The sequence below is a fragment of the Tiliqua scincoides genome, chromosome 8, assembly GCF_035046505.1.
Source record: "Tiliqua scincoides isolate rTilSci1 chromosome 8, rTilSci1.hap2, whole genome shotgun sequence".
Taxonomy (NCBI): Eukaryota; Metazoa; Chordata; class Lepidosauria; order Squamata; family Scincidae; genus Tiliqua; species Tiliqua scincoides.
Window position 1 is genome coordinate 37,308,203 of NC_089828.1, and position 27,458 is coordinate 37,335,660.

Here is a 27,458-nt window from a genome sequence, read left to right on the forward strand (position 1 = left end):
TGCCCTGACTACCTGACCAGAGAAGGCCCATACTGAGAAAGATCCAGGTTCTATTTCTCTCCCCATGTGAGGTCTTGATCCTTCGGCTGGGTATAGGATCCTTCCAGAATGTGACATATCAGACAGAAGAGATGGAGACCTGTGGAGCATGAGAGGTAAGGCATGGAAGTAGGGACATTTGAGTGGCTGTGGAACAGCAACTGAGGTGAAGGTAGAAAACATAAAGGAAGAGGAGGCAACAGACTCAAGGTGAATTGTTTTTCAGGAGCAGGGAGCAATATGGTTAAAGTAGGAGATCCAAGGGATAGTGAGCATTGTTCATGATCACCATACAGCATGCAATTGAAGAAGACAACTGTGGAACTGAAAAAATGGGTTTCAGTTCAGGTTGCCACCCAAAGAAATACATCTTAATTGATTGATAATGAGGGTTTCAGTGGATTATATGATTTATAGTGCAGTCCTATGTGCACTTACATGCACACTGGGAATGAACCCTATTAAGCACATTAGGACACCTGAATAAATATGCACAGGATTGTTCTGCATATTGATTCAAGTTGCATGTGTACAGCCCACCCTTCAGGGGTGCCTGCTCTGTAGTGCCTCCTTCACATCTAAAAGCTAGAGGGGGGCTGATCTCCCAATCCTGTCAGGGTGGCCATTCTCTCTCTCTCTCTCTCTCTCTCTCTCTCCCTTGTGCCTCAGTAGGGAGTAGTATACTGCACCCACTTCCTCCTTCTCCTTTCCTTGAGGATGTCTTCCTCAAGAGGATGTCTCTTGAATGGTTTCTACAGAACCCTCAACCCTCCATCCTCCTCCTTGATGTCACAGGCACAGACTGCCTTGAAATCCCACTTGGCAGCCTTCACATGTGTTCTGGGTCTCCCCTGCCCTCATATCAGGTGTCCCTGTTGCCTTAGCAACAAGGAAGCATGCCTCAGATGCCTTGAAAGAGGCCAAGGTTTATTGCAGTCTTTTGGCTCCAGTGCTGCTATTGCACTGCTCCTTTCAATGGGGGGATTCTTGCTCAGGGCGGCAAGGCTGTCAAAGACTCAGGTGCTAGTGGGGGCAGATGTGGTGGAGTCTGAAGTGCTGGGAGTCCCAACTGCTGGAGAGAAGATGGCCAGGACATCTAGGCTCTACTGGTGTTGGGAAGGATCACAACAGGATGAATGGTAAGGATCAATAAGAGTAAAGCAATTTTTCTGAAGAAAAAGCATACTTTGATGTTTGGATGATACACACCTGTGTCATAGTAAGCATTTCAGAAGAGACATCTTCTATGGAGGAATACCTCTTTTTATGATGCTACTTGCTATAGCAATTTTTAAATACCTATATTAAGGAGAGAGGGAGAGAAACTATGCTCAGATTAATAAAGACACCTGTTTAATCTTTTAATAAATTTAACTTACTAATCAATTCAGTTTTTAGCTCTAGTTTCCATAGTTATTTGATGGGAAAGCCAACAGTGTAAAAGTGCTGGAATGATGAGATATGACAAAATTCAGAAAAAACGAATTAAGAAATTAAACTACAAGAGTCAACTTTTTCTTTTATCGTGATCAGTAACCCTTCCTCATTTAAATAAGAAAATAATAAACCTCTAGTTTGAAGAAGATCTTAATTTCTCACCTTAAGAAGTTTACAGAATCCAGAATATAGGAAGATGGACTAGATGGGCCCTTGGCCCAAAACAGAAGGTTCTTCTTATGTTCTTATCCCAGGTTGATAAATGGTGCTCAGAATGCTGCAAAGGTCCTTTTTCAGGAATTAAAGACTGACTTACGATTGAAATGTGCAGTTCTCTCACATGAGCAGTGGTGGAAACTTATAGGACAGTTGCCAGAGAAGCAAGCACTTGTGTCTGATCTCAACTAAAAAATGTGTTCTCTTCCACCTCTTAAAATCAGCTATTTACGCATGGAGTGTGAGATGTTTGTGGGATTCCTGAACTTGCCAACCTTGGATCGTTGTGCTTCTGCAGTCAACTCTCTGCTGCTGAAACTTGATCTCAAACCAGCTCTTAGTTGGATCCCTCCTCCCAAAAAGGGTGACTTGTAACTTGGACCGGGAGGTCTTGACAGATTGGTCAATGCTTTGTGTTCCAAATACTTGTGTGGTTTTCTCATCTGTTCTCTATCTGATCCTCTGAAGACACCCCCTTCCCATCACAATGGTCTGGTGCCCCTGCTTTCTTTCGGAAGAAGAGAAAAGTGCCATTGCGATAGATAAAGAAATAAACCGGCTTCTCCAAGAGCAGAAGAAGCGTGATCGGTGGGAGCTGAAATTGCTCTTGCTGGGTGAGTACATTTCTTAACAAGAAATTAAGATATAAGGGCCCAATCCTACACAACTTTCCTGGATGCAAGCAAAATCCAGGTAAGGGAACCTGAAGTAAGGGGACCATGATGCCCCCCTTCATGCAAGATGCAGAGCATGCCCCGTTGGCATGGCTGAATGAGCATTGCAAAGTGGGTAGGATTGGGCCCAAACTCTGGTGCGTTACTATGTGCTAGCTAGGAGAGGCCACAGGCATGTGTGAAGGGATACAAACAGCATGAATGCCTTCCCTTTTTCCCTTCCTGCCCCTTATGCTTGGAACTCTCTCCTGTGTGATGGCACCACCTCTGTTCAAAATTCACCTTTTCCATCAAGCCTTTGATCCAGCTTCCCAATCCCCGCAATACTCTTCTCCAGTATGTGTCTGTGAAATCACTGCATATTCTTTACTCCTGCTAGGAGTAAAGACTCCTGTTGTCTGTCCTTCTTCAATATAAGGTTATTATTATTAAGAATATTTATATACTGCTTTCCAACAAAAAGTAGTTCACAAAACAGGTCACACAGCAAAATAAATCAATAAATGGTTCCCTGTCCCCAAAGAGCTCTAAAAAGAGATACAGAACCAGCAACAGCCACTGGAAACGATGCCACTCTGGGGTCACCAGCACTGAATATAAACAGCCACCTGCTAAATAGAAGAGGACACTACTTTAAAAGGTGTTTTTTTACCGAGTTAGGTTGGGGCTGTAGACCATTCAAGATATATCTTCGCATTCTTTGTAAAGCATTTTGTTCACAGATGGTGCTAAATAATTCTATAGCCAGTGTAGATAGCTAGATGTTCCCTTCCAAACCTATTTTGTCTCTCCAACTGTATCAGTCATACCCTGTGGACAACCATGTTCCATGAGTTCCTCTGCCATTCAGTGGCATAGCTAATGATCATGTAGCCCAATGCAAGCTCAAAATGATGCCCCAGAAGTTGTGTCACAACCAGAAGTGATGTCATACCCAGGCTTTTTAAAAAGTGAAAATTGGGGGGAAAGCTGCCTCCTCCTGCCAGAAGTTTGCCACCCACTTGCTCTGCTGCCTCCCCCAGCCAGTGGCATAGCTAAGGCATCTATCTGCTATCTGGGGTCAAAGAAGATTTTGTAGCCCCCCTCTACGACAAAATCAATTTTAATTAATTAAGTAAATAAATGTGCCACTTATTGGTTAGAGATAGTGTGCTGGGGTGAAGTATAAGACTTCACCTGCTAAATATAAGAGGAACACCACTTGAAAAAAGTGCCCAGTTAGCAGGGGTAACTATATTATGATACATGGAAATGAGAGTTGACTCAAATTAACAGCTTACTGGTTCCATGCTGTAGCATAATAACATCTCATTGGCTTTCAGAACATTCAGTCTCATAGGTCAGTTTTGAGTTAACAAAATCCATTTTTTGTTCCATAAGGCAGTTGTGTTTTCATTTTCTGGTTAATTGGCCATAAAGTTTGATAAAATACAGATAGTCTAATAAGGTTTGTTTCATTGCATTCTGCATTAATTTACCTTTCCAATGATATATAACATGATGGTATTGTTTGTACATACCAATTTTTTCACAATTTTGGCCAAAGCTCAGCTTGTTGCCCCCCCAAAGCTTGTTGCCCAGTGCAAGTGCTACCCCCTGCACCCCCTTAGCTACGCCACTGCTGCCATTACAGGAATCTGTTAACTACCTCTTTATACCCAAAGGGAGAGCTTCCAGATGTATGTTTCCATGTGCAATACTTCCCACTCTCTCCTATGCACACTATGTACAATTTGCAAACCCCTTTTACCCAGAACAAAACCCTTGTTACACAGAACATCCACATGTCCAACCTAAGTGTGTTTAATCCTGACAGCACTGCCCTCTCTACTTCACCCTTTTCCACTACCAGTCCCCTTCTTTCCCAGTTCTTGTATACCACTTTGCCTTGTTAAGGTTCTGAGCATTTTGTAACACTTGAACATCTGTGCCAATGGGTAGGAACAGCTTGTTTCAACTCACTGAAGCCAGAGCTTTTGCAGGAAATAACTGCAGAGGTTTAAAAAAACATGCAGGTTTGTCTCTTCTGGGTGTGTTTGTTATTCAGCTTATGTGATTTTGGGGGAAAGCTGATAAGATACAATTTTTCTGCATGTTCTGTGTTTTGATACCTCTTAAAAGATTGTTCAAAGCTGACTGTAGATAGCTGCTATCTACTGGTAGCATAGCACTTAAAGACTAGCGCTCATCTAGATAACTCAGGAAGGCTAAAGCGCTAAGGACCTGTCTCTCTTTTACTGAAGGTGAGTCTTGTATAGTTCTCTGCTTGAACACTGAGAGTGTCCCTTTCTAACAAACCAGAGAATGTGGCCATAGGCCTCCACCTCCTTCAACATTGCACTAATTTATTTTACAGTCAAATCTTAACTAGTGCTGCCACATGGCCTCCACAGTACCCAGTGCCATTAGGAGGAGGCTGGAAGTTTCCTTGGGGTAGGGGGATATTTCTCCCCTTACTCCGAGTAATGCCTCTGTCTGCCCAATGGGGTTACTCAGATCTGCACCAGCTATTTAGCTGGCACAAATTTGGGCAGTCTCATGTAGGGCTTCCAGGCCCAGGAGGAAGGATAGGATATGATGGAGGCCTCCTCTGCGGATCCCACCCTTCCTGAGCCTGTCCCATCCCTGTTCCACCCTCCCCCTGCCCTGAAACACCCCATTCCTGCCTCCAGAATGCTCTCCCACCTCCGTCTCCCAGCACCTGCATCACACAGTGGCTAGGGGCTTGGATACTTCACTGGTGGGCCAGTGCAGGCCTTCCCATTGGCGCTGCTTACTCTAGAGTCATCGTAAGCATGTTTAACAGCACAGTTGCAACACTCTAGACTGGTACAGCAACTGCTGCACTGGAAGAAGACTTCCTTAGGATTGGGCTGCCCAATATATAACACCACCTGGAAATGCCCATCTTTCAAATGCAGCTTCTAGGCAGGATTGGGACAGTGAAAACCTGGCTTATCAGTGCTTAGATCATGTTTCCACTCTCTCCCACTCTGAACTCTGAACTGAGCACAGTTCAGAGTGGTGGTGCTTACCTTTTAAAAGGTAAACAAGTTAAAAAACATTGTTATTAGGAATACAAATCATACCTGGGGCTGGCCCATCCATGAGGCCTACTAAGGAGGTTGCTTCAGACAGGGCAAGGAATGCCCACCTCCATCCACTTACTTGCCTGGATTGGAAAAGGAAGATGGTGAGATAGTAGAAGACGATAGTGTGAAGGAGAAAAAAGTGGTGGGCTAGAGGGCCTTCCTTCTCCTGTCCAGGGAAGTGGGAGGAGCAGAAGCTGGCTCATCACCAGGCAGGGCAGCATGTGCCATTCCGCCATAGGTACCACAAGCTCTTGGGCTGGCTTTGGCCATGTTGATGTTAAGCATCATCTCTGAGTCCACTTATGGGCTTCAAAGGTAAGAACCAGAACCTCTAATTGATTTGGAAATGAATAAGAATGAAGATATGCTCTTTTAGCATTCTGTGCTCAGTCCTGCCAGTCTCATCAGTCCCTGCCACTACAGCAACATTTTGGACCAGCTGATGTTTCTGCACAGTGCCCTGCTACATGTCCCAGGGCAAAGATTCGCAATGCCGCCCCCCCCCCGCCCCGTATCATGCCACCACCTCTGCGTACTCATCGCCACAGAGCCTCATGCGATGTTGAGACTGACTGGGAAAGCATTGCAAGGCTTCGCCGTGATCTTAAATAGTTCTTCTGGGAGATCAGACATACTGCTTAAGATCATATTGGGAACCTCAAAAGGCTTCCCACGAGGTCTGAAGCACTGCATGGACGCAGTGCCTGGGGCGTTTTCCCCCCTCCAGGCCCACCTCTGTCAAGCAGTCCATGTTACAGTATTTCACTCTGGATGCTTACCAAGGCATGAACAACCAGAACCAGATCAAACAAAAAAAAGGATGCTTTTCATACTTTTAAGCTGCCTATTTTCACACCAGAATTTCCTCCTGCCCCCTGCATTGCTGAAACCTCTGCTCTTTCTATGTATACTTCGCAGCAATTTTTCTCTTGCTTGTTTTTCAAGTGGGATAAAACATATTCAAGTATTCAGTGTTTTATTTAAAAAAAACAAAAACCTAAAGGATGTTTCATAGAAAGTTTACTCTTGCAGTGAAACTGGTTGTATTTATTACAGATTGGTAGTAACTCAAACAAGTCGAGCAGTGTTTACTGTCTGGATGGATGGGGATGTAGACTGAGAGGGTGGAGGGGAAGCAGTGCACTGGCATTTAGTGTTTAGACAAGTAAGGCTCTGCAGTCTGGGTCTGCTTGCATGATTTATAAGCAAAGGAGACGTGTGTTCCTTTGGTTATAAAATCTACCAAATTGGTAATTGCTCTACAAGATGTCAAAATTTAGGGATGAGAGAATTTCCCTTTGTCAGGGAATAGTAGAGTGAGTCCTAGGAAAAAGCAATCTTAACAAGTGATTAGCAGACAAACAGTCCTTCCTGCTCCCTGCTTTCCTTTAACTAGATCATGTTCATATTTACTTGACAGTTCATATAGTACATCTGAGACTACAAATGCCAAGCAGAGGGGGGGGGGCATCTGGGAGAAAAAACACCTCCCTGGAGAGCACTGAACCCCTATGGGTTCTTATTTACAGTAGCATTTGCAGGGTAAAGAGATGTGACTGAGTTATTTGTGAACAAGGACCAAGCAGACAAAGGGTCAAAATGTAACCAGTTTATTACAAGCCCAAAAGCACAAGGGAATTAAACAATATGGAGGAAGAAGGTGGCTAGCTGCCCAGTTCTAAGCTTTGCTAGTACAGCACCACGGTTGCTGCGGTGGCTATCGCGAAAGCTCCATGAAGCACTTTTCAGTGACTCAGAAGTAAGGAGCAGCAGCAGGAAGGCCTGTGCTGTCCTGCCAGCACCACATCTGGAGCTGCGGCCACCAGAGTAGGCAAGAACTCCTCTGTGTGGTGTAGGGATGGGGAGGGGAGGGAGGTGGTGTTTCTAGGAGGGGGAGATCGGGCCTGGGAGGGGTGGGATTGGTAGAGGAGACCTCCACCACATCTTATGCCTCTCTCATTCCTCCTCCTCCCCATTCGGCAGGCTGGGGCTTGACATGGGGTAAGGGAACAAGTGTTCCCTTACCTCCAGCCTGCTTAGTCCCAGCACTGAATATAGTGTGGACTGTGTGGCCCTGCTGTGCCAGCACTGAATAGGACTGGGTTATAATATAAGTACAAGTAGGCTGATAGCAAATGCCTGAGCTTGAATGAAAAGCACAAGGAAAGGTTGTCATCAAACGGAGGCAATAATGTTACCAATACATGCCAATATTGTATCATTGGCAGTACATAATTATTGGCAATACATGTCAATGATGTCATTCATATGCACATGTGTTTATTCCTATACATGCACAAGCAGTCTCAGGTCCAGATCTGCCTGGCCCAGAATTAAGTCAAATTGGAGGAATTAGCAAATATAGAACAAGTCTGACAGCTTTGGGATTGTTGACTGGATAGCAGAGCAAAACAACCCCATAGTGCTTTCCATTATGCCACTGTGGCAAAAGTCACAAACCTGCATTATTCTGTACAACATTTTGATGTAAAATAATAAGAAAAAAGCAGCCTTCTGTTTAGCAAGATTATTGGCCCACCGAGCTCAGTATTGTCTACTCACAGTAGCTTTTCAGTGCTGCAGACAGGGGCCTTTTCCAACCCTACTTGGAGACGCTAACTGGGATTGAAACTGATCCATTCTGCATATACGGTAGCAGGTGCTCTGCCATTGAGCTGTGGCAGCCACCAGAAGTGGTTCCACTTCAGAAACAAGACCACATCATTTAGAACTTCAAAATCCAGGGAGAAATGCAAATAAGAAGCAGTGTTAATGTGTGCTGTTGGAGGAAGAAGTAGGGGAGAAAAGCTGCTGCAGCTCCAGATTGCTTCTCCCAACCAACTTGGTGCTTATGGTTTGGAGCCCAGCAGACCACTAGCCCCTCCCCTGTACTTAGCTTGCTGCATGCAGCCTCCCTGCTCTGCCCCTCTTCTGCTTACAGCGAGCATAAGCAGGGGATGCTGGGAACCCAGCGTTCCTGAGCCCATTGCAAACAGAAGAGGAGCAGATGGAGGAGGTCGTACAGCGTGAGGTTTGTAGATAAGGGAAGGGGCGATGGAAGCCCCTGCTCATTTGCCAGCCTTCCCTTCCCATCATGGCAGGGGGGTGTAATAATAATAATAATAATAATAACTTTATTTTTACCCCGCCTTTCTCCCCGAAGGGACTCAAGGCGGCTTACAACATATTAAAAACAATTTAAAAACAAATAAAAACATATTAACACATCATAAAAAACAGCAGTCAGAGTAAAAAATAGGTAAAAAGAGCATAGAGCAGCAGCAAGTCATAAAAGAATCAGGCCTGTAAAAAATATTATACGGACATGCACAAGCAGGGGCAGCAGTGGGGAGGCTATTCAGGAGTCAGGAGGACTTGGGCTGGCCCTGGCCCTGGCTATGCAATGAAGAACGAGATCTTCAAGGTTAAAACTGGCACAAACACTTCACAACAAATGAAATTTGAGATGGGTCCTCATAGAGGACCCTCTGAGAAGTTTGAAAGGACCTCAAGCAAGTTTCTATTTCTGTTAGAAATATAAGAGTTATTATAAATATACGTGGATTATAAGTTTCTGTTACAGAACTTTCTCAACATCACATCCTTTAATGCGGTGGTTCTCAAACTCTCTGGGAGAGAACCAATAGCTGTTTGTAGGGAGGGAAGGAGACAGCAACCTGATCATGAAACAAGAAGTGGGTTTCTTTTTTTCTTTTCTTTTTACAATACTTTGGAGCTGGGGGAGGGCAGCAGAGGGGTCACAGGCTTTCTGGACCCTCCAGAGAGCCACAGGGATACTCCTTTTTGTCTGTGATACTGTTAGGTACTGGAGAGAGCGGGAAGAGTACATTCATCAAACAGATGCGGATAATCCATGGAGTGGGCTTTACAGAAGAGGAACGGAAAGGTTATGCCAAGGTGGTCTTTCAGAACATCTATACATCTATCCAGGTCATGATCAGAGCTATGGAGACGCTTCAAATTCCCTATGCCCAGCAAGAGAACATGGTGAGTGTCTCTCCCATCTCTCTCCACATGTGAATGGCAATAGCTGTTCTCTTATTTGTAATGCCAAAGAGTCAAGCTAGACATTGCCTTAAGAACATGCTTTACATGTGTCTGTTTATTCTTTTAATGTTTAATAGCAACCAGTTCAAGAGACCCTGCAGATTGCCAAGGAGATGGAGATTTTAATGCCAATGTGCCAAGGAGCTTTTTTCTAGATTATTACAGGGACCAGAAACTTGGATTGTTAACCATTCTGCTTCATCACAACTGTATCAAATATCTCTTGATTTCTCTGGCCAGCACTCACTTCCTTCTCTGGGGGCAATCTAAAAATAATTTATCCAGTGCAAACATGGAATTTCTCTATCCAGACAGAGATGAATGTGATGTTTTTTCCCCCTTAACTATGTGGGAAAGGGTTCTGGCTTGACACCTTTAGCAGTGTATGGCAGGCCTGTAGCCAGAATGGTTAACTGTCTTAAGTTTCTAGTCTTTGTAATAGTGAACATGTTGTTACAGTATATCTCCACTACCAATTACCTCCTGGCTAATACTAATTAGCTCTTGTTTAATTCCTAAAGTATACTGGAGAGGGTATTCAATGTGAAAAGCCACTGGTGGCTAAGGGGGCTAAGCTTCCAAAGCTGCCCCTCCCATGCCCCTATGTTAATTGGTTTTTTTAAAAGGCCACCCCCCCACACCCCAATCAGGCAGCAGAAAAGGGATTGATTGAGGCTTCTTGTCTGGTGATAACCTGCCAACCATGGGTTGTGAATTGATCAGGTCTGTCTTTTGTGTAATGATGGTTTTGGGGAATTTACTTTTCATTGTTTTTGCTCTTAGCAAAATGCCCAATTCCTCTTAGGACTGGAGACTTACAAAATGACTGTGATGGAGGCACATCATGCGAGGATGATCAAAAGTTTGTGGAGGGATGCTGGGATAAAAACATGCTACCAGAGGCGAAGAGAGTACCACTTGTTGGATTCGGCTTTCTAGTGAGTTTACATAAGGGACAATTCTTATTTTCTAGTTCATCACGCTCACTATTTTTGCCTTCAGAGAAACACAGGGTTCTTTCCAATGATTTACGGCATTGCCGTAAAAATAAGATAACATGATGGACATATGCAGCTGGCCTTTATTGAGTCAGGCCTTTCATCTAACTTGTCTGCTCAGACTGGCAGCAGAGTTTCAGGCAGGGGCCTTTCCAGGCCCTATCTGGAGATACAGCCAGGGACTGAACCTGTTCTGCCGCTGAGTTATGGCCCCTTCTCATGTGAATAGAGACTGAGACTCTTGCTGCCTCCTGAGTGAAGGGAGCAAGATTTGAAACCCCCCTTTCTTAGGGCGTGCAGAAGTTAGAGTCAGTCTGGTACATTGTTTAATGGGTCAGGTATGAGTACGAGACCCATATTCATACCCTTACTCAGTTATCAAGCTTACTAGGTGACCTTGAGCTATCCAGTATAACTTACCTTTAAATAAAAGAAAGAACCCTGAGCTCCTTGGAGAAAGGGAAGGATGCAACTATAACAACAAGCTAAATCTAGGAGTGGTGTGTGTTTATAGATGCCTACCCACACACTTTGGGCCAAGGGGATCATCATTAACTGTATTTGTTCAAGTCTTTTTGGTCTGTGTTTTAGTTTCCTGTCCAACCTGGGTCGAATTGCAGCAGAAGACTATGTGCCCACTGCTCAGGACATCCTGAGGACCCGTGTGCCAACAACTGGCATTAACGAGTACTGCTTTTTGATGCAGAAGGTGACATTAAGGTGAGCAAGGTACAGAAAATAGAGTATGAACTCATTGCCAGTCTGTCCAGCCCTGAAGCCAGGCAGCAGTTTCTAAACTGATCCTCTTATTTTTTACCAGGGAGAATACAACTGTCCCTATTCACCTCAGCTTTGCCTCTTTTCCAGTGGCTGTTTGCTGGTGTTTCCCCCCCCCCCCCGCATCTTTTCTAGATTGTGAGTCCTTATGGAACAGGGAACCATTTATTTATTTTGCTGTGTAAACCATTTTGTCCACCTTGCTGAAAGATCTGCAAGGGAATCATTCTCAGACCCTCCATAGATACCAAAAATTGCAGTTAACAAAATCTACAGTTTCAGCCCCTTTAAACCCTCCATAGGCAACTGGAGCTGCATGGTCTCTGTGAAGCTGCGTGGCCCCTGCAGCTTCAGAAAGCCCTCCTGAGACGACTGGAGCACAGCTCTGGTCACCTTTGGAGTGTTCAGGTTGGGCCAAGTCTGTCTCAAAGTGGGTCCAGAGAACCCGTTTTGAGTCAGATCCACAGGTATCAAATCTGTGGATAAACCAACAGGCTCCACCTGTATACAAATACTCTTAAGAAGCATAAATTAAATGCTCTAAACAGCATATTCTGCCAAACTCTATGTGTATATATAAACTGCATTGCAAGTCACTTTGCAAGTAAACTATAGTGGAAAAGTGACATTACAAACTAACTACTAAAACTGAATGTTCGGGGGGGGGGGGCCTGTGGAGATAGGATCCATTCTATACCTTTAAACCTAGCAATGTGAATGGTGGTAACAGCAGAGAAACCACTAATGCAGCCTCCTCTTCGGCTCCTTGCAGAATCGTAGATGTTGGTGGGCAGAAGTCAGAACGTCGGAAATGGATCCACTGTTTTGAAAATGTGATCACCTTGATCTATCTGGCTTCCCTTAGTGAATATGACCAGTGCCTGGAGGAGAACAGCAGTGAAGTAAGGGGGAATTTTCATGTCTGTGGATGGGTGGGTGCGTATGTGTTGCAATAGAATTTTATATATGTTTGAACAATATAAAATAATCAGAATTTTAAGAATGCTAATATTAAGGATCTAAGTTTGTGGAGCCCATGCATTGTTGCAAAGCAAGATGGTATATGCTTATTTGATGCATTTCTCCAGATGATGGTTCCCAAGGCATCAAAGGCCTGGATGCGATATTTTTATAAAGTCTATGTGTTGTATCCTAAGGTTTTCTTTTTCAGGAGGAAGGAGTCTTTAGAATGCAGCTCTGTGTACACGAAGTCTATTCATTGATACTGAGGGAGAAACATTGTGTTAAACAAAATTGGCTAACTTTATTTTACACTTAGTTTCCTCACCATCACCACAGAACTGAATGCAACAGCATGAAGAGTGCTGGGAAAGGGGGGGGGGAATAGTTTAAAATCAGAAGACACAGAAAATTTTGAAACTGAAATGTGCTTGGTTTACTTCTCCTCACTCCCATTAAGGAATGTTGGGATTACCATGATATGCTCTTTTCTTCACACTGTACTATGCAAATGAAGAATTTTTAAGACTTGAGGGAGGAAGCCTCTGCTTCAGTTCAGTCCTGGAATAACTGAAAAGGAACCCAAATCTCTTTGCCTACTCTGAGTAAAATTCTACTAACTTGAAAAGAAAAGAAGTCAAATTTTCTGAGTGTTATTTGAAAGGCTAGTTTTAGGCAACTGAGGGCCCAATCCTATCCAATTTTCCAGCACAGATGCAACCTTAATAAAGGCCCAAGATAAGCAAACAAATGTTCCCTTACCTTGAGGAGGCCTCCATGACTGTCCCCCCACAGCAGGATGCAATGCACACCCCATTGGCACAGCTACATCAGTGCTGGAAATTTGGATAGGATATGGCCCCAAGGCTGCAATCCTATACATACTTATCTGGGAGTAAGTCCCATTTGACCTGACAAGACTTATGTCTGAGTGGACCCTGCATGGACTTGTGTTGCAGCTATTCTGGAGACTATAGAGCAGCCTGCTAGTAAGAAAGTGAGTGGGTTGGTTGTGATAACTTGAAGATACCTGTGAAGAAAGAATCTATCCCAAGAAGTCCAATTTATTTTCCTCACAGTGGAGACAGCATACTAAGACAGTATTTTCAACAACTGCTTCACTTGGCCAGGGAGCAACAATAAAAGCAGCAGACTTGGCAAAAATATTTTTGGTCAGAGACTACATTCTCCTACAGCCACAGCCCACAGTGGGGTAAAGGAGGCAATTTGTACTGGGGCCTAAGGTGATAAAGGGGCCAAAGGAGGGTCTGCAGGAGCCCAGGAGCCAAAGGAGGAACGATAGAAATTTCCTGGGATCCAGTGGCTTTGCTAGGGGGTGCAGAGGGTGCCTACATTGCTTCTCTGTGTCCACGTTTCTGGACTGGAAAAGGAAGAGGGAGATGGAGCAGAAGAGGAAGCATGGAGAAGAGAAGAATGGCACACCTCTCCACACACTTCCTTTTCCATTTCAGCCCCTTCTTTTCTTCTAATCCAGGGAGCAGGAAGTGGAGAGGTTGGCGCATCACCAAGAAGCGATGTGCAGCTTTTGGCACACCACCTCAGGTATCAGGAAATCTTGGGCTAGTCCTAGACACCAGCTTTGCAAAGATCTTAGAGAAAAAAAACAAAACAGAAAAGAACTCCCTTGTCTCTTCTCATCATCCTATCTTGTTACTAAGGGTGAGAGGCCTGAGACTCATAGCAGAAGGAGGCTCTGCAGTTCCCTGTGGCCAAGATAGGGCCTATGCATTGCTGAGGGGAAATTGGGGCTGTCAATTCCCAGCAGAAGGTCTAAGAACATAAGAACAGCCCTGCTGGATCAGACCCATCTAGTCCAGCTCCCTGTATCTCACAGTAGCCCCCCAAATGCTTCAGGGAGCACACAAGACAACAAGAGACCTACTTCCTGTTGTCACTCCCTTGCACCTGGCATTCTGAGGTAAAGTTTAAGGTCTGAGTCTAAGATCTTTAGCCTCCAGACACATGGCTGAACTTGCTTCTGGTACATTTCCTTCAAATCTCCTTGGCAAACACAAATGTATGACTGTTTCAGGGTGCAAGGGGTGTGTGTTTAATATTATCCTCTCACTTGTATAAACTTCCCGTTGTGACTTGTGAGGCTGATCTGTCCCTTTTGCAAACATCAGACATGGGCGAATTACGGGCTCCTTCCCTGAACTCAAATTGGGCTTCCCTGGAGTTCTACAAACCATCCTGAACCAATACTGGAATTAATCAGGAGAATCTTCCTTAGTAGTGGCATAGCTAAGGGGTGCAGGATGTAGCAGCTAAACCAGGCAACAGGCTGCCAGCTGCTGGGGGGGGGCAACAACAGGGGCAAGAAAGCGCAGGTAACAATGCGCAAAAACAACCCATGCATGACTTACAGTTGTCCACCACCGCTGCCATTGCTTCAGCCCGCATGTGACTTACAGTCGGCTGCAGCCCTGCCAGCAGCCGACTGTAAGTCACACGTGCGCCACTGTGATAGGTTAGACCAGGGGTGCCCAAACCCCGGCCCTGGGGCCACATGCGGCCCTCGAGGCTTCTCAATGCGGCCCTCAGGGAGCCCCCAGTCTCCAATGAGCCTCTGGCCCTCCAGAAATTTGTTGGAGCCCGTACTGGCCCAACGCAACTGCTCTCAGTGTGAGAGCAACTGTTTGACCTCTCGCGTGAGTTGTGGGACAAGGGCTCCCTTCACTGCTTGCTGTTTCATGTCTGTGATGCAGCAGAGGCAGCAAAGGAAAGGCCAGCCTTGCTTTGTGCAAGGCCTTTTATAGGCCTTGAGCTTTTGCAAGACCTTCATTCATTCATATAAGTTCATCTTTAATATAGTCATTTATGTAAACTTACGCAAATTTATTCAAATTTTAAATGTAAATTCATTCTTCCCCCCCCCGGCCCCCGACACAGTGTCAGAGAGCTGATGTGGCCCTCCTGCCAAAAACTTTGGACACCCCTGGGTTAGACCGTTGCCCCCCCTCACAGCCGGCAGCACACAACAAGCAGTCCCATTGCGCCACTTATAATAGCAGTGCAACCAAACTGCTTGTTGTGTGCTGCTGGGGGGGACTACAGTCTAGCTCCACGCACAACTTCCATTTGGCTGTACGCCCTGCAAGCAGCTGAATTAAGTCACACCTCAGGACACCAGGAAGTGTTCCATCTGTCTGGCCTTCCCTGCATTGTCTCTTCTCACCCTCCCTGGAGGCCGCAGTGGCTGAGTGGGCAGGCCTGGTGCTTCCTAGCGGGGATGGGGCAGAGATGGCTGATGAGATGCTCGTCCTGCTGCTGCACAGCAAGATAGTCTCTGGGCTGCACCACGCCATGGGATAAGTGAGTGAGTTGTCGGGCGTGGGGGCAACTCGGCTTTGCTGCCCACCTGGCTGGCAGGCAGGCTGGCCATGTGAGGAAGCAGAGGGGCTCTGAAGTCTGGGTAGGCAACTGCAACCGCCCTCAACAATCTTTGTGGGCTTCCCCAGCATGGAACTGTGAGCCACCACTAGTGCTGTCCTCCTCCTCACACCACAAGGCATTTCAGGTGTTGATTCTGGAGCACTTTGCCCAGACCGGGGAGAGAGGTATGGCCTGGAGGTCCTGCCCAACTGTGGAGGCCTCTGTTCTCACTCACTGTAACAAAAAAGACACCAATTTAATTAAGGGCGCAATCCTAACCAACTTTCCAGCACTGGCATGCTGTGCCAGTGGGACATGTACTGCATCCTGCACATGGGAGGCAATCATGGAGGCCTCCTCAAGATAAGGCAATGTTTGTTCCCTTACCTCAGAGTTGCATTGCCCTTGTGTCAGTGCTGGAAAGTTGGTTAGGTTTGCAGCCTAAATTTTATGCACCGGGTAGCAAATGGCTTAGATATGCCACTGGTCCTTAGAACCATTTGAGTCTGGGCAGTGGCATCCCTAGCCACAATGGTGCCTGGGGCCACACCTCCAGGGATGCCACCCCCCCATGCCCACTGCTTCCTCCCCCAGAGGCATCCTGAGGACTGGAGAGGCCACCTGCAGCTTTCCTGGCCCCTAGAATGCTTTCTAAAGGCCGAAAATAATCACAGTGATGATTTTTGGTCCCTAGGAGGCATTAGAAGGCATTCTTAGAGTGGGGGAAGTCATGCATGACTTCCCTGGCCCTCAAAACACCTCTGGGGGGAGACCCTCAGGCACAGTCCTCTGATCAGCTCATTGATACTATCAGCAACCAACTGAGTGTTGTGGGGGAGCTGCAGGGAGAAGTGGATGAGGGTGCGGTGGCACTCCCCCAAGTCTGGTACCCAGGACATTTGTCCCCCTTGCCCCCCTCCAGGTATGCCACTAAGTCTGGGGATGGAGGAGTGTCTGGAAACAGACACTGCCTTTGGCTGGAAGTTTTTGCTGCCCAAAGGGTCTTAGCCCCCTGAGAGGTTTCTGCCAAAAGCATTTGAACCTTTGGTACAAGTAGGACCCTCTTCATCTCTGAAGCTTAAACAACCCCCTTCTCAAGTCAGGAACTATTTTCTATCAGAGTAAATTCCTCATACGGTGGTGGAGGGGATGAACCTCCTACACTGAGGCAATTAAATCTCAGCCACTGATGGCTGAGGTGTGTCCCCAGTTCATGGCTGCCATGTTATGTATAGGAACTCTCAGGGGCTGAGAGACCCAGGCCAGCTTCTGATGTGCTGCATCCCCTTCAGCATCCCCACATAGATAGTGGTAATGGTGGTAAAGTGTGATTTCACAGATGGGGCTATTAATGCTCTCCTTAGCCAATAGAAGATGGCCCTTTTGGAGCAAGAAACAGTCTCACTAGGTAGAGTGAACTTGGCTTCTGCAGGCACCACAAATAGAGCAATGTCACTGAGTTTGCTCTTGTAACTGCTGTTGGTGACATCTGTGCTCCAGCTGCTGAAAGAACAACCTTACCTAGTCAAGCAAGGAGAGTGGCAGTAGCAGTCGCACCCATCTGATGAACTCTGCTCCAAGTTCATGCTAGGACATGCTGAAGAAGAAACAGAGCTGCCTTTACTTAAATAAACTAAATACTGTATGGTATGACAGTGAAGGACTGATTAGATTCCTCACAGCTCTGTTTCTGGGGATAAGATAGGAAGGAAACCAGGGGAGTGGCTTCTCCCACAGGCCTTGAGAGTTCTTCATTGACATAGTCCTGTGAGCGTCTGGCAAGAGGGAGGGGCAGCTCGTCCAAGGAAACTGGTTCTCTGCTGCTTGAGAAACACCTGCTTCAACTCAATAAAAGCATTCTATATTTTCTGTGATCCCTGGTCTCCCCCCCTTCCCCATGTAGAATCGGATGAGGGAGAGCCTTGATCTCTTCAGAACCATCCTGGAGCTTCCTTGGTTCTGGAAAACTTCCATTATCCTCTTCCTCAACAAAACAGACATCCTGGAGGAGAAGATTGCCAGTTCAGATCTGGCTGCTTATTTCCCCAGTTTCCCAGGTAATGTTCATTTGCTGCCACAGTACACAAAGTTTAGTAGGCCCTCACCCACGTCCTGCACACATTCTCACTAGGACTGCTGGTAGAGGGACTAGAAATGCTGGCAAAAACTGCAGTGATTGCAAACCTCCTGAGTATGAGACTTACTTGATCTGTGGGAGGTAATCCAGTCCCACTGCCAGCTGTATAGCTCCATGGCCTGCCATGCTCCTTCTGTCTGAGTGATTTATTGCAAATAGAAGCAGCAAGGCTGTCACCCTAAAACAGGGATTTTCAATCTTTTTCATCTCATGACATACTGACAAGGCACTAAAATTGTCAAGGCACACCATCAGGATTTTTTACAATTGACAAGGCAGACCATGCTGCCAGTGGGGGGCTCACACTGGCCCTACTAATAAATAATCCCCCCCCCAAATTCCTGTGGCACACCTGCAGACCACTCATGGCACACCAATGTGCCATGGCATAGTGGTCAAAGATGGCTGCTCTAGAATATGCTGCTGCCTGCTTTTTGCCCCCACTTGCCTTTTTCAAGTTGCTGACCTGCTCAGTACATCTGTCTTGGCCACCTGCAGCTCAAACTAGGATCGAATCATGATGATTTATCAGTACACACATGTGCATCACTAGCAGAGAGGGACAGACAAGAAGGAAGTGAAAGATGTGGAAAAGCGCACATGCACAGTGCTTTATTTAACATTCAGAAATAAAAATGCAGAACAAAGGAAGACAAAAGGTGCATCACTTCCACCTTCTAAATGAGACCAGAGAAATGGGAAGAATTTCAAAACCCAGAGGGCAATGCAAATGAGAATTACAGAAATGTTCCTAAAATCCCTTGCTCACATCAATCCTTCAGGATCATGGAGATGGCAAAACAGATGGAATACATCCTGGCTGGCTAACTGTGGCATAAGCCAGGCCTGGGCTGCAATGTCAATTGCAAAAACAGAAATTAGCATAGTACTGTCTGATGAATTCAGCCTCCTATTAATTCTACTGTGATCTCACAAAACCATTTAACATTTTTGTCTCTTCAATGGCATGGCTATTCACCTCATGAGCTGTGTTTCTCATCCTTTTCCAGGCCCTAAGCGAGATGTTAATGCCGCTAAGAAGTTCATCCTAAAAATGTACATGGATGTCTTTGGACAGGTCCTGGCAACAGACAGCAATTCAAGCATGGGGTCTTTCAAAGATGTCTCTAGGGTTCTTTATCCTCACTACACCTGTGCCACAGACACACAGAACATCTGCACAGTTTTTGAGGACATTAAGGATGCAGTCTTGGCTGCCTACCTGGATGAGTTCAACCTGGTCTAACATGGATAAAGAGCCACATTTTGCATTCCTTCTGTGGAAGGAGAACAAGTGCTTTGCCATTCCAAAGATGAGTTTGGTGGTACACTGACTGTTAACTCCTCTTAAGATGTGGGTGTGGAAGTTTTGCCTGGAGACATCTCCCGTGGGAACTCTCAAGGTAGGATGGACCTGCCCAATGAAGACTTGTGTGCTGAGACAGCCAAGGGTTGACATATACTGAACCTCAACATGGAGAACCTTTCAATGCAATTTCATTCACATGTTCCTTATCTGTAAATGGCTTGGCATTAACTTGTCCTAGAATGCACTGCAAAATGGTAGACAAACTGTCTAGAGAACATTCTAATCTAGGATGCAGCCTCTATTCAAGGGCCACTGCCTCCAGCTAACTGCTGGGATTTTCTAGCATTCAGGACTTGAGTGCCTGCCTTTCTCATGGATTCACATGCTGTGCAAATGATATTTTTTTAAAATAGAAAATGGTTGCAGAAAGTGAAGTGTACAAGAGAAGCAAGGAGGTGCATTTTTAATTGTATTACAGCTAACACAGTCCTAACTAACATTCCAGTGCTGATGCAGCTATGCCAGTGGGATGCCCTCTGCATTCTGGGGTGAGTGGGCAGCCACTGGGACCTCCTCAAGGTGAGGAAATGTTTGTTACATCAGGGTTGCATTGTAGCTGCATCAGCACTGGAAAGGATTGGTTAGGATTGGGTTGTTAATCAGGTTTGCTAGAGAAGATCTGCCAACTACACATAATTTTTCATCAGAGCCTACATCAAGTTTTGAACTGGTAACCTAGGAAATGTCATGTGGGTGCTGCTTTGCATATCTGCCCCTGCTTCAACTGAGAGTAAAAGAAGGATCTGCATTGGGAAGGCCAGCTAAGGGCACTTACTTGCATCAATAGACTGGAGGAAATAAAATGAAAGCAGCATGATAAAACCTTGCAGGTCAAACAGCTTGATTTTTTGACCTGCTTTTATCATCCAAAGGCTGCCTGTCACTTGTCTATCTCTGTATTTGCCTTGCCCTTCCTCAGTTATACAGGATCTGGGTCTGACATAATGCCAAAGGCTGCAATCTTATGCAAACTTACCTGGAAGTATGCTCCATTGGACAGACTTACTTCTGAGTCAACATGCATCCGATTGCACGACTATAAGGAAGCTAAATTCTTAGCTGCTTAGGCAGATAATGTTTTCTCTTAGATCATGGTTTAATTATGAACAGATGCTTAAGCAGGAAACAAGATACTGGTCCTTAATACTATGTATCATGAAAGCTCACCATATTAGTGGAACATCAATTAGTCCTGATTAGTCCTGGCACTTTTTAGTGCCATTTTCTCACAAATATGAGTTTTGTTGTTAAAACCCAACATGGCTATTTTGGGTTCCTGACTCAGATTCTTATCTCTTGCTCCCTTTAAATAAAAAAGTAATAATAATATATGGCATTTGTACAGATGGTTACAGTATTCGAAGCACTTAGTATCATTCTTACAACAAATCTGTAAGGTGAATTTCCTTGCTGGTGAGCTGAAGCTTAGAGGAGGTGTCTTGCCTAATGTTGCAAAGTGTTTTGAGGCTGTGATTTAGGATTGGGGCATGAGAATTAAGGAGATTCATCCAAAGGCTGCATGGACCAAGTGGCTTTTGGATTTGAAAGCAAAGACATCATCACAGGAGTATTGGGGGGGGGGAGGTACCATGCATAAGGAACAGCAAGAGAGAATGGGTCATTTAAAGGAGTAGGAGATCTCTGGAGCTCTGGGAGTGCCAGATACAAGGGGTAGAAAAGGAGAATGGTTAGAGTCATTTGTGAGGAGATTGGGTCACCTGAGGATGTGAGAGATTGAGGAACAATGGCAAGAACACAATGGGAAGCAAGACTGGAAGCATACAATAGGAAAAGAATGAGGAATTCTGGATGTAGAAGAGGATGATGGGTCAGTGTAGGCACTCAAGAACATCACAATTGTGCACGACAACCCACACATATAGAATGGGGGGGGGGGAGTGCTGCAGAAGCCAGTTGTACAGCATATTCAGCAAACAGATGATTTTTTTTTTTTAAAGATGGTGCAGTATTTGCTGCTTCTCACAGGTCTGATCCCATGGTTTTCTTGATCCAGGGAAGGTACTTGGCAATGCGAGTGTACACCCCAGGTGGGAAGTGGTTACCAAATGAGACAATTCCTTGCACGACACCATGGCACACCATGGGGCCTCCAGAATCTCCCTGGGGAGGGAAAGAAAAAAAGTAGTGCAGAGAAAATGTGGAATCACCTGTCAGGGAGTCAAACCAGGAAGATACTTTCTACCTGGCCCAAGAGTGAGGCTTAACCCACTGTCTTGAACTGTCCTGCTTCCTGTTAAAGTTCATTTAGGGCGCAATCCTAACCAGCTTTCCAGCATTGACATAGCTGTGCCAATGTGATGTGCACTGCATCCTGCAGGGGGAAGGCAGTCAAGGGGGCCTCCTCAAGCTAAGGGCATGTTTGTTACCTTATTTGGGGCTGCATTTCGGCTAGGCCAGTGCTAGAAAGTTGGTTAGGATTGTGCCCTTATTCTCCTCCCTGTAGTCTGCAAGCTGGTTGCGTTCTTCTGTTAAGCAAGAATGTTCCTTTGTTAAGCAAGAAAGCAATCACTACTAATGGGAAAGGATGGTAATGGGTGCAGGGGGGACATAGGGGGCTGCAATTTATGTAGGGTTCCCCCATATCTGTAGTTTCTATATCGGAGGGCAAAACAGAACCCGCACAGATATGGGGGGGATACCTGTAATTTTTTAGAATCCGCTTCTCTGTGCTTACTTTCCCAGTATAATGATTATACGTTAATACATGTCCCTCTTTGTATGGGCTCATCTCCTCTTGAGTTACAGTGGGTCTTCCTTATTCTCAGGCTCAGCATTTGCCAATTCCACCATCCACAGCTGCCTCCCCGCTCCTCAGAGGGCCTCCAGAACATGACCAGAAGCTACTTCCAGTTCACATCTGCAACTTCTGATCACATCTGGGAGATGTTCTGAGGATCAGAGAGGCCCACAGCCCACTCCATGGGTCTCTCAAATCTCAAGAACACCTCCTGGACAAGACTGGAATTTGCAAGCACAAACTGGAAGTTGCTTTTGATCACCTCCTGGAGACCTTCTGAGGAAGTGGGAATGGGCCGTGGGTCTGGTGTGACATCCAGGTAAACCACTAAGATGCCACGACCCTGCCCCCCAGGACTCCAGCAACCACAGAATTTATCCATTGGGGTTTCATTCCAGAAGCCCCCAGAGATAATGAGGGCCCTCTATAAATTTCTCAGTTCTCTCAAAACTGAAGATAGCAACCCAGAAATGATAACCAAAGAGTACACTTTGGAGCAGCAGGGAGGCCAACAATAGTGGGAGGTTTCTCTGTTGGACCATGTGCATGGCACGAGCCATGTATGCTGCTAGCTTTGTTGCTCATGCTAGCATTGCATCATTTCCATCGGTATCCCAGCACTTGCACCAGTGGAATGGGGCATTAGGTACTGATTTTGAGGTACTGACCTGGCTTGTGTCCCGAAGCTGGTTGTAGCTGCCTGCACAGATCATTCCATCATTCAGTTCTGGGTAGAACTTCATGCATTGTTTGCGACTGTAGATGGTGATGTTGCTCTCATAGAGCTTCTCCGTGATATGATCTCGATCAATCAATCCCCACCCTGCCAGGCTGCAAAGTACACCACCGGGCAGGTCATTGCTAGTATCTGGCAAGGGCACCATTTGGACATATTTATTCAGAGTCGCTTTTGAAGTCAGCTGGGAAAAGGAAAGGGAGATAAAGGACAATGAAATGACCCAAATAAACTACAGTAGATCCCTGAAGAAGAAAGGGTGGTCTGGGTTGGATTAAAAACAAGCTAGCAGCAGGGTCTTAGTCCTCATCAAAGTACCGTGGGATTGAGGACTTACACTTGAGGTATAAAGGGTAAAGTAGAGCAGCTGCCTCTCATAGAGAATTTGGTCTCCGAATTGTGAGTTTTTTTTGTTAATTGTACTTCATACATGGGGACTGGAGATGAATATGAGTTTCTTTCTGAGAACTGCTTCCCTAATAGGGCCATTAGAGCAAATGATTATGTGGTCTACACTACCTTAAGCAGAAGAATATCATTGGAAGTGGTGAAACTATCATATTCTGGATGCATGTGGTAAGACTCAACACCAAGCACCTGCTGGGATTCTTCAATGCTGTAGAGGTTGTGCGCTCCCAAGATAACAGTAATTTCGCTGCAAAATAGAGCATGGGATTAGCAGTCAGTGTGGGGGATCTTGCAGGAAATACACAGATTATCTCTGAGGAATAAGTTTCAAGCTCTGCTCACTGCAGAGGAGCATGAAAATATGTCCTTGATGAAGGTAGGAAGCTACCTTATGCTGAAAGGTAGCATACCTTTCTGAGGTATGCTACCTTATGCTACCTTATGCTGAAAGGTAGCATACCTTTCTGAAAGGCCACTGTCATACCTTTCAGTGGGCCCTCACCTGGCACCACTGGCCCATGTGACCTGTGGGCCTCCACCAGCAATTGCACTTGTGGACTCATGCTCTTGCCAGCAGCATACCAAACGTAGCATACCTTTCTGAAAGGCCACTTTTTCATACTTGAGCCTGCTACCTGCCTGCAAAGCATGTGATCTGCCACTGAGCTACAGCCCTCCCTTTTAAATATGAAGTTGTCATACTCTGGGTTGCTCCAGATCATTTGCTCATTTGGGCAATGACCCTTTCCCTGTTGTGCGTCAGGATTGGCTTTAATTGTTAAGCACAGGGATGGACTACAGATGGCTGTGAGCTTTGCCAAATTTAGGCAGTATTCCAACCATGGGTCCTTCTTGAACTGGACCCTGCCTGTCTGGGGTCCACATCCAGTCTGAAAGGAATCTGGTCCTTTGATGCCTCCATGCCACACTGCATGGCAATGACATTGCTCTGCTCCAGGATCTGGAAGCGCCAGTCTCTGCTGCGGTTTATTAGCTGACTCCAAAGTATAGTTCTCATGGTTTAGTAGCATCCAGGGCTTTTTATCTCCAGGGTTATAGTTTACATGGCTGAGAATGGGACACTTCTCACCACCTGATGCATTAGAAAGTCTGGTAGCAAGAAAGAGTAAGTGGGGAAAAACTACACAGTGTCTGCTACACACTCCGCTGAGGGTCACAGTAAGACAGGACAATTGTGTAAATATATCTCTGTCACAACATGCCACTATGCAATCTAAACTGGGAACAGATGAGCAGCTTTTTCTTTTTTCAGTCCTTTCTCCCCCTTCCATTTACCATTGAAAATCCCCTCCTAATGAGATAAATCTTTATGCTGCAATCCTATGCATACTTACCTAGGAGTAAGCCCCGTTGTCTATAATGGAATTTACTTCTTGAGTAGACATGCATAGGATTGGGCTCTCATGGTCCAATCCTATTCAACTTTCCAGCACTGATGCTGCTGCAATGCAACCCTGAGGGAGGGGAACAAATGTTCCCTTACCTTGAGGAGACTTCTGTGACTGCCTCCCCACTGCAGGATGCAGCGCATGCCCCATTTTCACAGCTGCATTGGTGCCAGAAATTTGGATAAGATTGGGCCCTTAATCAGGTAAAACAGTGGAGGGTTTGTTACCTCTCTTCCCTTGCAGTGCTGTTCTAGATTTCTCTCTTTCTTTCACACACACACACAAAATACATTAACATACATTAAATCATAGATTGTTTGGCCCACTGCACCAGAACACTATAAGCAATAGTGAGCTTTAGTTGTGCAAGTGAGATCTGGATTCAAACCATTGCTCAGCCATGAAGCTACTATGTATTGGAGTTGTGGTTACAAATCAAAGTTGTACCACTGACTTTCCATAAGGGGCTTACACTCATCTAGCCTAAGCTTTTTTAGATAACTCAGCAATTCCAGGCATTGCTCCAACCTGTTCCCTCTCAGTTGGATAATGCGGTTTTCCAAAATTCTTCCATCACGGGACATTTCCACCCATATGCAAACAACTAGCATTTGTTGCTCGTCAACTCCTGCAGTGATTAATTCATTTTTTTCTTCCACTGGCATCTCAGCAATCATGACTGTGAAGGAATTGGCAATACTCACGCCATGCAGTGCGCTGCAGTCATTACCCATTGGGGTGCCACTAGAAATCCACCACAGCCAAATTGGCCTCCCATCTTCAAGGCTGCCATGTAAGGTCTGGAGTGGGGTTTGGCTTCACGCCCACCAATAATCTGACTCCGCAAATTATCTGAGAATCACAAATGGAAGCTAACTGTTATTGCTATGGCTTGTTCATTCTAGGGGGCCATTAGCATACAGGACAATGTCCAGAATAACAGAAGCAAAATGAGACAGGCTGCTATCCTGGGAAATTTATACAGCACTCTTAGTTTTGCTAATGTGGGGGGGGGGGGGAAGGAAAGGAGGAAAAAAGCTCAAGAGGTCCATAATAATGGTGGTGTTTGCTTATTGATCAAGATGTTTGAAAACTGTTATTTATTTTAATCAGAAGCCTATTTTGTTCAGTAAGGCTGTAATCCTATCTTACCAGCCACAGGCATCTCTATACTGATTGAGCTTCATCCCATTTCCTCATATCCAGTATTGCACTAATACAAAGTATTTGTAATGGAAATAACTGCATATTCTTCCCTTGTTTAACCTGCCATCATCTCCCTCCTGCCTTCATTACCTTCATTGCTTTCACCTCCTACCTTCATCTCCCTTTCTCTGTCTTCCCCATGTCACTGATAAGTTATTAATCCCCTCTGGGCAGAGACCCGTCCTCTTGCAAGCAATACATGACCCATAAGTTCAGAATATGTTCTACTTGCTTAGAATGTGTGGTTTTCCTGTTTCCTCAGGACCGGTTTTAGCATTAGACAGAGTGGATTCTCTTCCTTCTCCCCCCCCCCCCCCGGTGCTAGATTTCAGGGTACTTTGAAAGGGCAGCACATAATATATTATTTTGCTTATCTCACAGTTATCATGAGAGGTATCACTTACATGTTCTCTTTTAGGGACCAAAATCTTACCTAGAGGACATGAAGGCTACAGCTGTTCCTTGTTGCTTGTCACCAGAACCCAGGTGTTCTGATCCCAAACATGGAGGTTCAATTGAACTATCATGCATAAGATGTTGATAAATATGCATGAATTTATCTACTCCTTTCTTTTACAACTCTCCAGGATTGTGGTGATCTGTCCAGGATGTAGTGAAAGAATTGGCAGGGAAATTAGCAACATTCCCAAGGAGCTAGTGGGTAAAAGTGGATTCATCATTCATTGAAGGGTGCAAAGGGAACAAGGAAATGAGACTGGATGGAATTGGTATTGAAACCACTGGTCCTCAGTTACAATTAGTGGTGAATCACACCAGGTTCCTAGCATCTTGGAGGGAGTCCACCCTATGATACAAGAATAGACTGAAATGAACTTCCCCCCATATATTCTACCCTGAGACGTTGAAAGACAACTGTTCTCTGGCTTTGTGAATGTGGATGGCACTTGCTCCCAAGAGTTTGAAGCAGGGCGTGCACAATGTTACAATATCTGATCAGGACCATGGTGGCAGCAAAGGGTTAACCCTCTCTCCCCATGCCAGAGTCCAAACCATATCAGGCTCTCTGCAGACTGCCTCTGAACCTGGAAGTTCTATTTCAAAAATGGCTAATTGCCATGCCTGGATCTATTGCCATATCTGAACTGATGTTCAGACCTTGCAGGGTCATATTAGATGTTAACTGAAGGATGTACCAAGCAACTGAATGCTTGCTTGTTTGTCAAATAACTTCCAGGTTCAGAGGCAGTCTGCCTCTGAACATCAGCTACTGCTGTGGAGCAGCAGGAAAGGCTTCTAGGAGGCAAGTGAATGGATGCTTTTCTGGTCTGCTCCAACTGGACTTTCGTCCTTTTGCCAGCTTGAACTATGCCCAAACAGATGGTAGAAATAAGTTTATTTTTCACTTACGAGGTTGGACCTGCAAGGCCAGCAGCAGCAGGAGAAGATGCTGAAGGAGGCTCATCATCTTGATGTTCAAATTTTCAGGACAAGCAGGCATCTAAACCTTCCGTTTCTTAATCTAGTTGGATTTATAGCTCCCCTTTGATTTGATTTATCTGTTAGGAAGCCACAAAAGCTGGTCTTGCAATCTAATTGTGGCAAGCTTAACTCACACCATCTTTTCGGGGCAGTCACATGGCACAGCCTTCCGTAAAACAACAATCTGATAGTGTGGCAGAAGACGGAGGCCGGATGCAGTATCTAGCAGTTAGCAACGCTCACCTCCGTGGTTTCTGCTTCACCCTTTTCCTGGGGAAACTGGGACTGAAACGGTTATTTGTGCTGCCACCTGAAACTAGGGAACCTAGGCAGAAGGA

The 27,458-nt window shown here is 45.5% G+C and overlaps 2 protein-coding genes across 3 annotated transcripts; one reads left to right on the forward strand and one right to left on the reverse strand.

Moving 5' to 3' along the window:
- On the forward strand, nt 1–20,521 carry GNA15 (G protein subunit alpha 15). Of its 2 annotated transcripts, none has more exons than XM_066636046.1 (8): nt 1–155; nt 2,161–2,306; nt 9,282–9,466; nt 10,310–10,464; nt 11,116–11,244; nt 12,074–12,203; nt 17,561–17,714; nt 18,805–20,521. In XM_066636046.1, the coding sequence occupies exons 2-8, from the start codon at nt 2,180–2,182 to the stop codon at nt 19,038–19,040; spliced, it is 1,116 nt and encodes a 371-aa protein (XP_066492143.1). In that variant the 5' UTR covers nt 1–155; nt 2,161–2,179; the 3' UTR covers nt 19,041–20,521. The 2 variants fall into 2 exon arrangements, with proteins under 2 accessions (XP_066492143.1, XP_066492141.1); XM_066636044.1 differs by lacking the exon at nt 1–155 and adding an exon at nt 1,091–1,178 and having other exon boundaries at nt 1,917–2,306.
- Nucleotides 18,410–27,106, reverse strand: LOC136659273 (mast cell protease 1A-like). Its single transcript, XM_066636408.1, has 5 exons — nt 27,049–27,106; nt 25,179–25,326; nt 23,177–23,312; nt 22,590–22,841; nt 18,410–21,284 (listed from the first exon to the last, which is right to left on the reverse strand). Exons 1-5 carry the CDS (start codon nt 27,104–27,106, stop codon nt 21,144–21,146), a joined length of 735 nt encoding a protein of 244 aa, XP_066492505.1. The 3' UTR covers nt 18,410–21,143.
- Between the last annotated feature and the right edge of the window lie 352 nt (nt 27,107–27,458).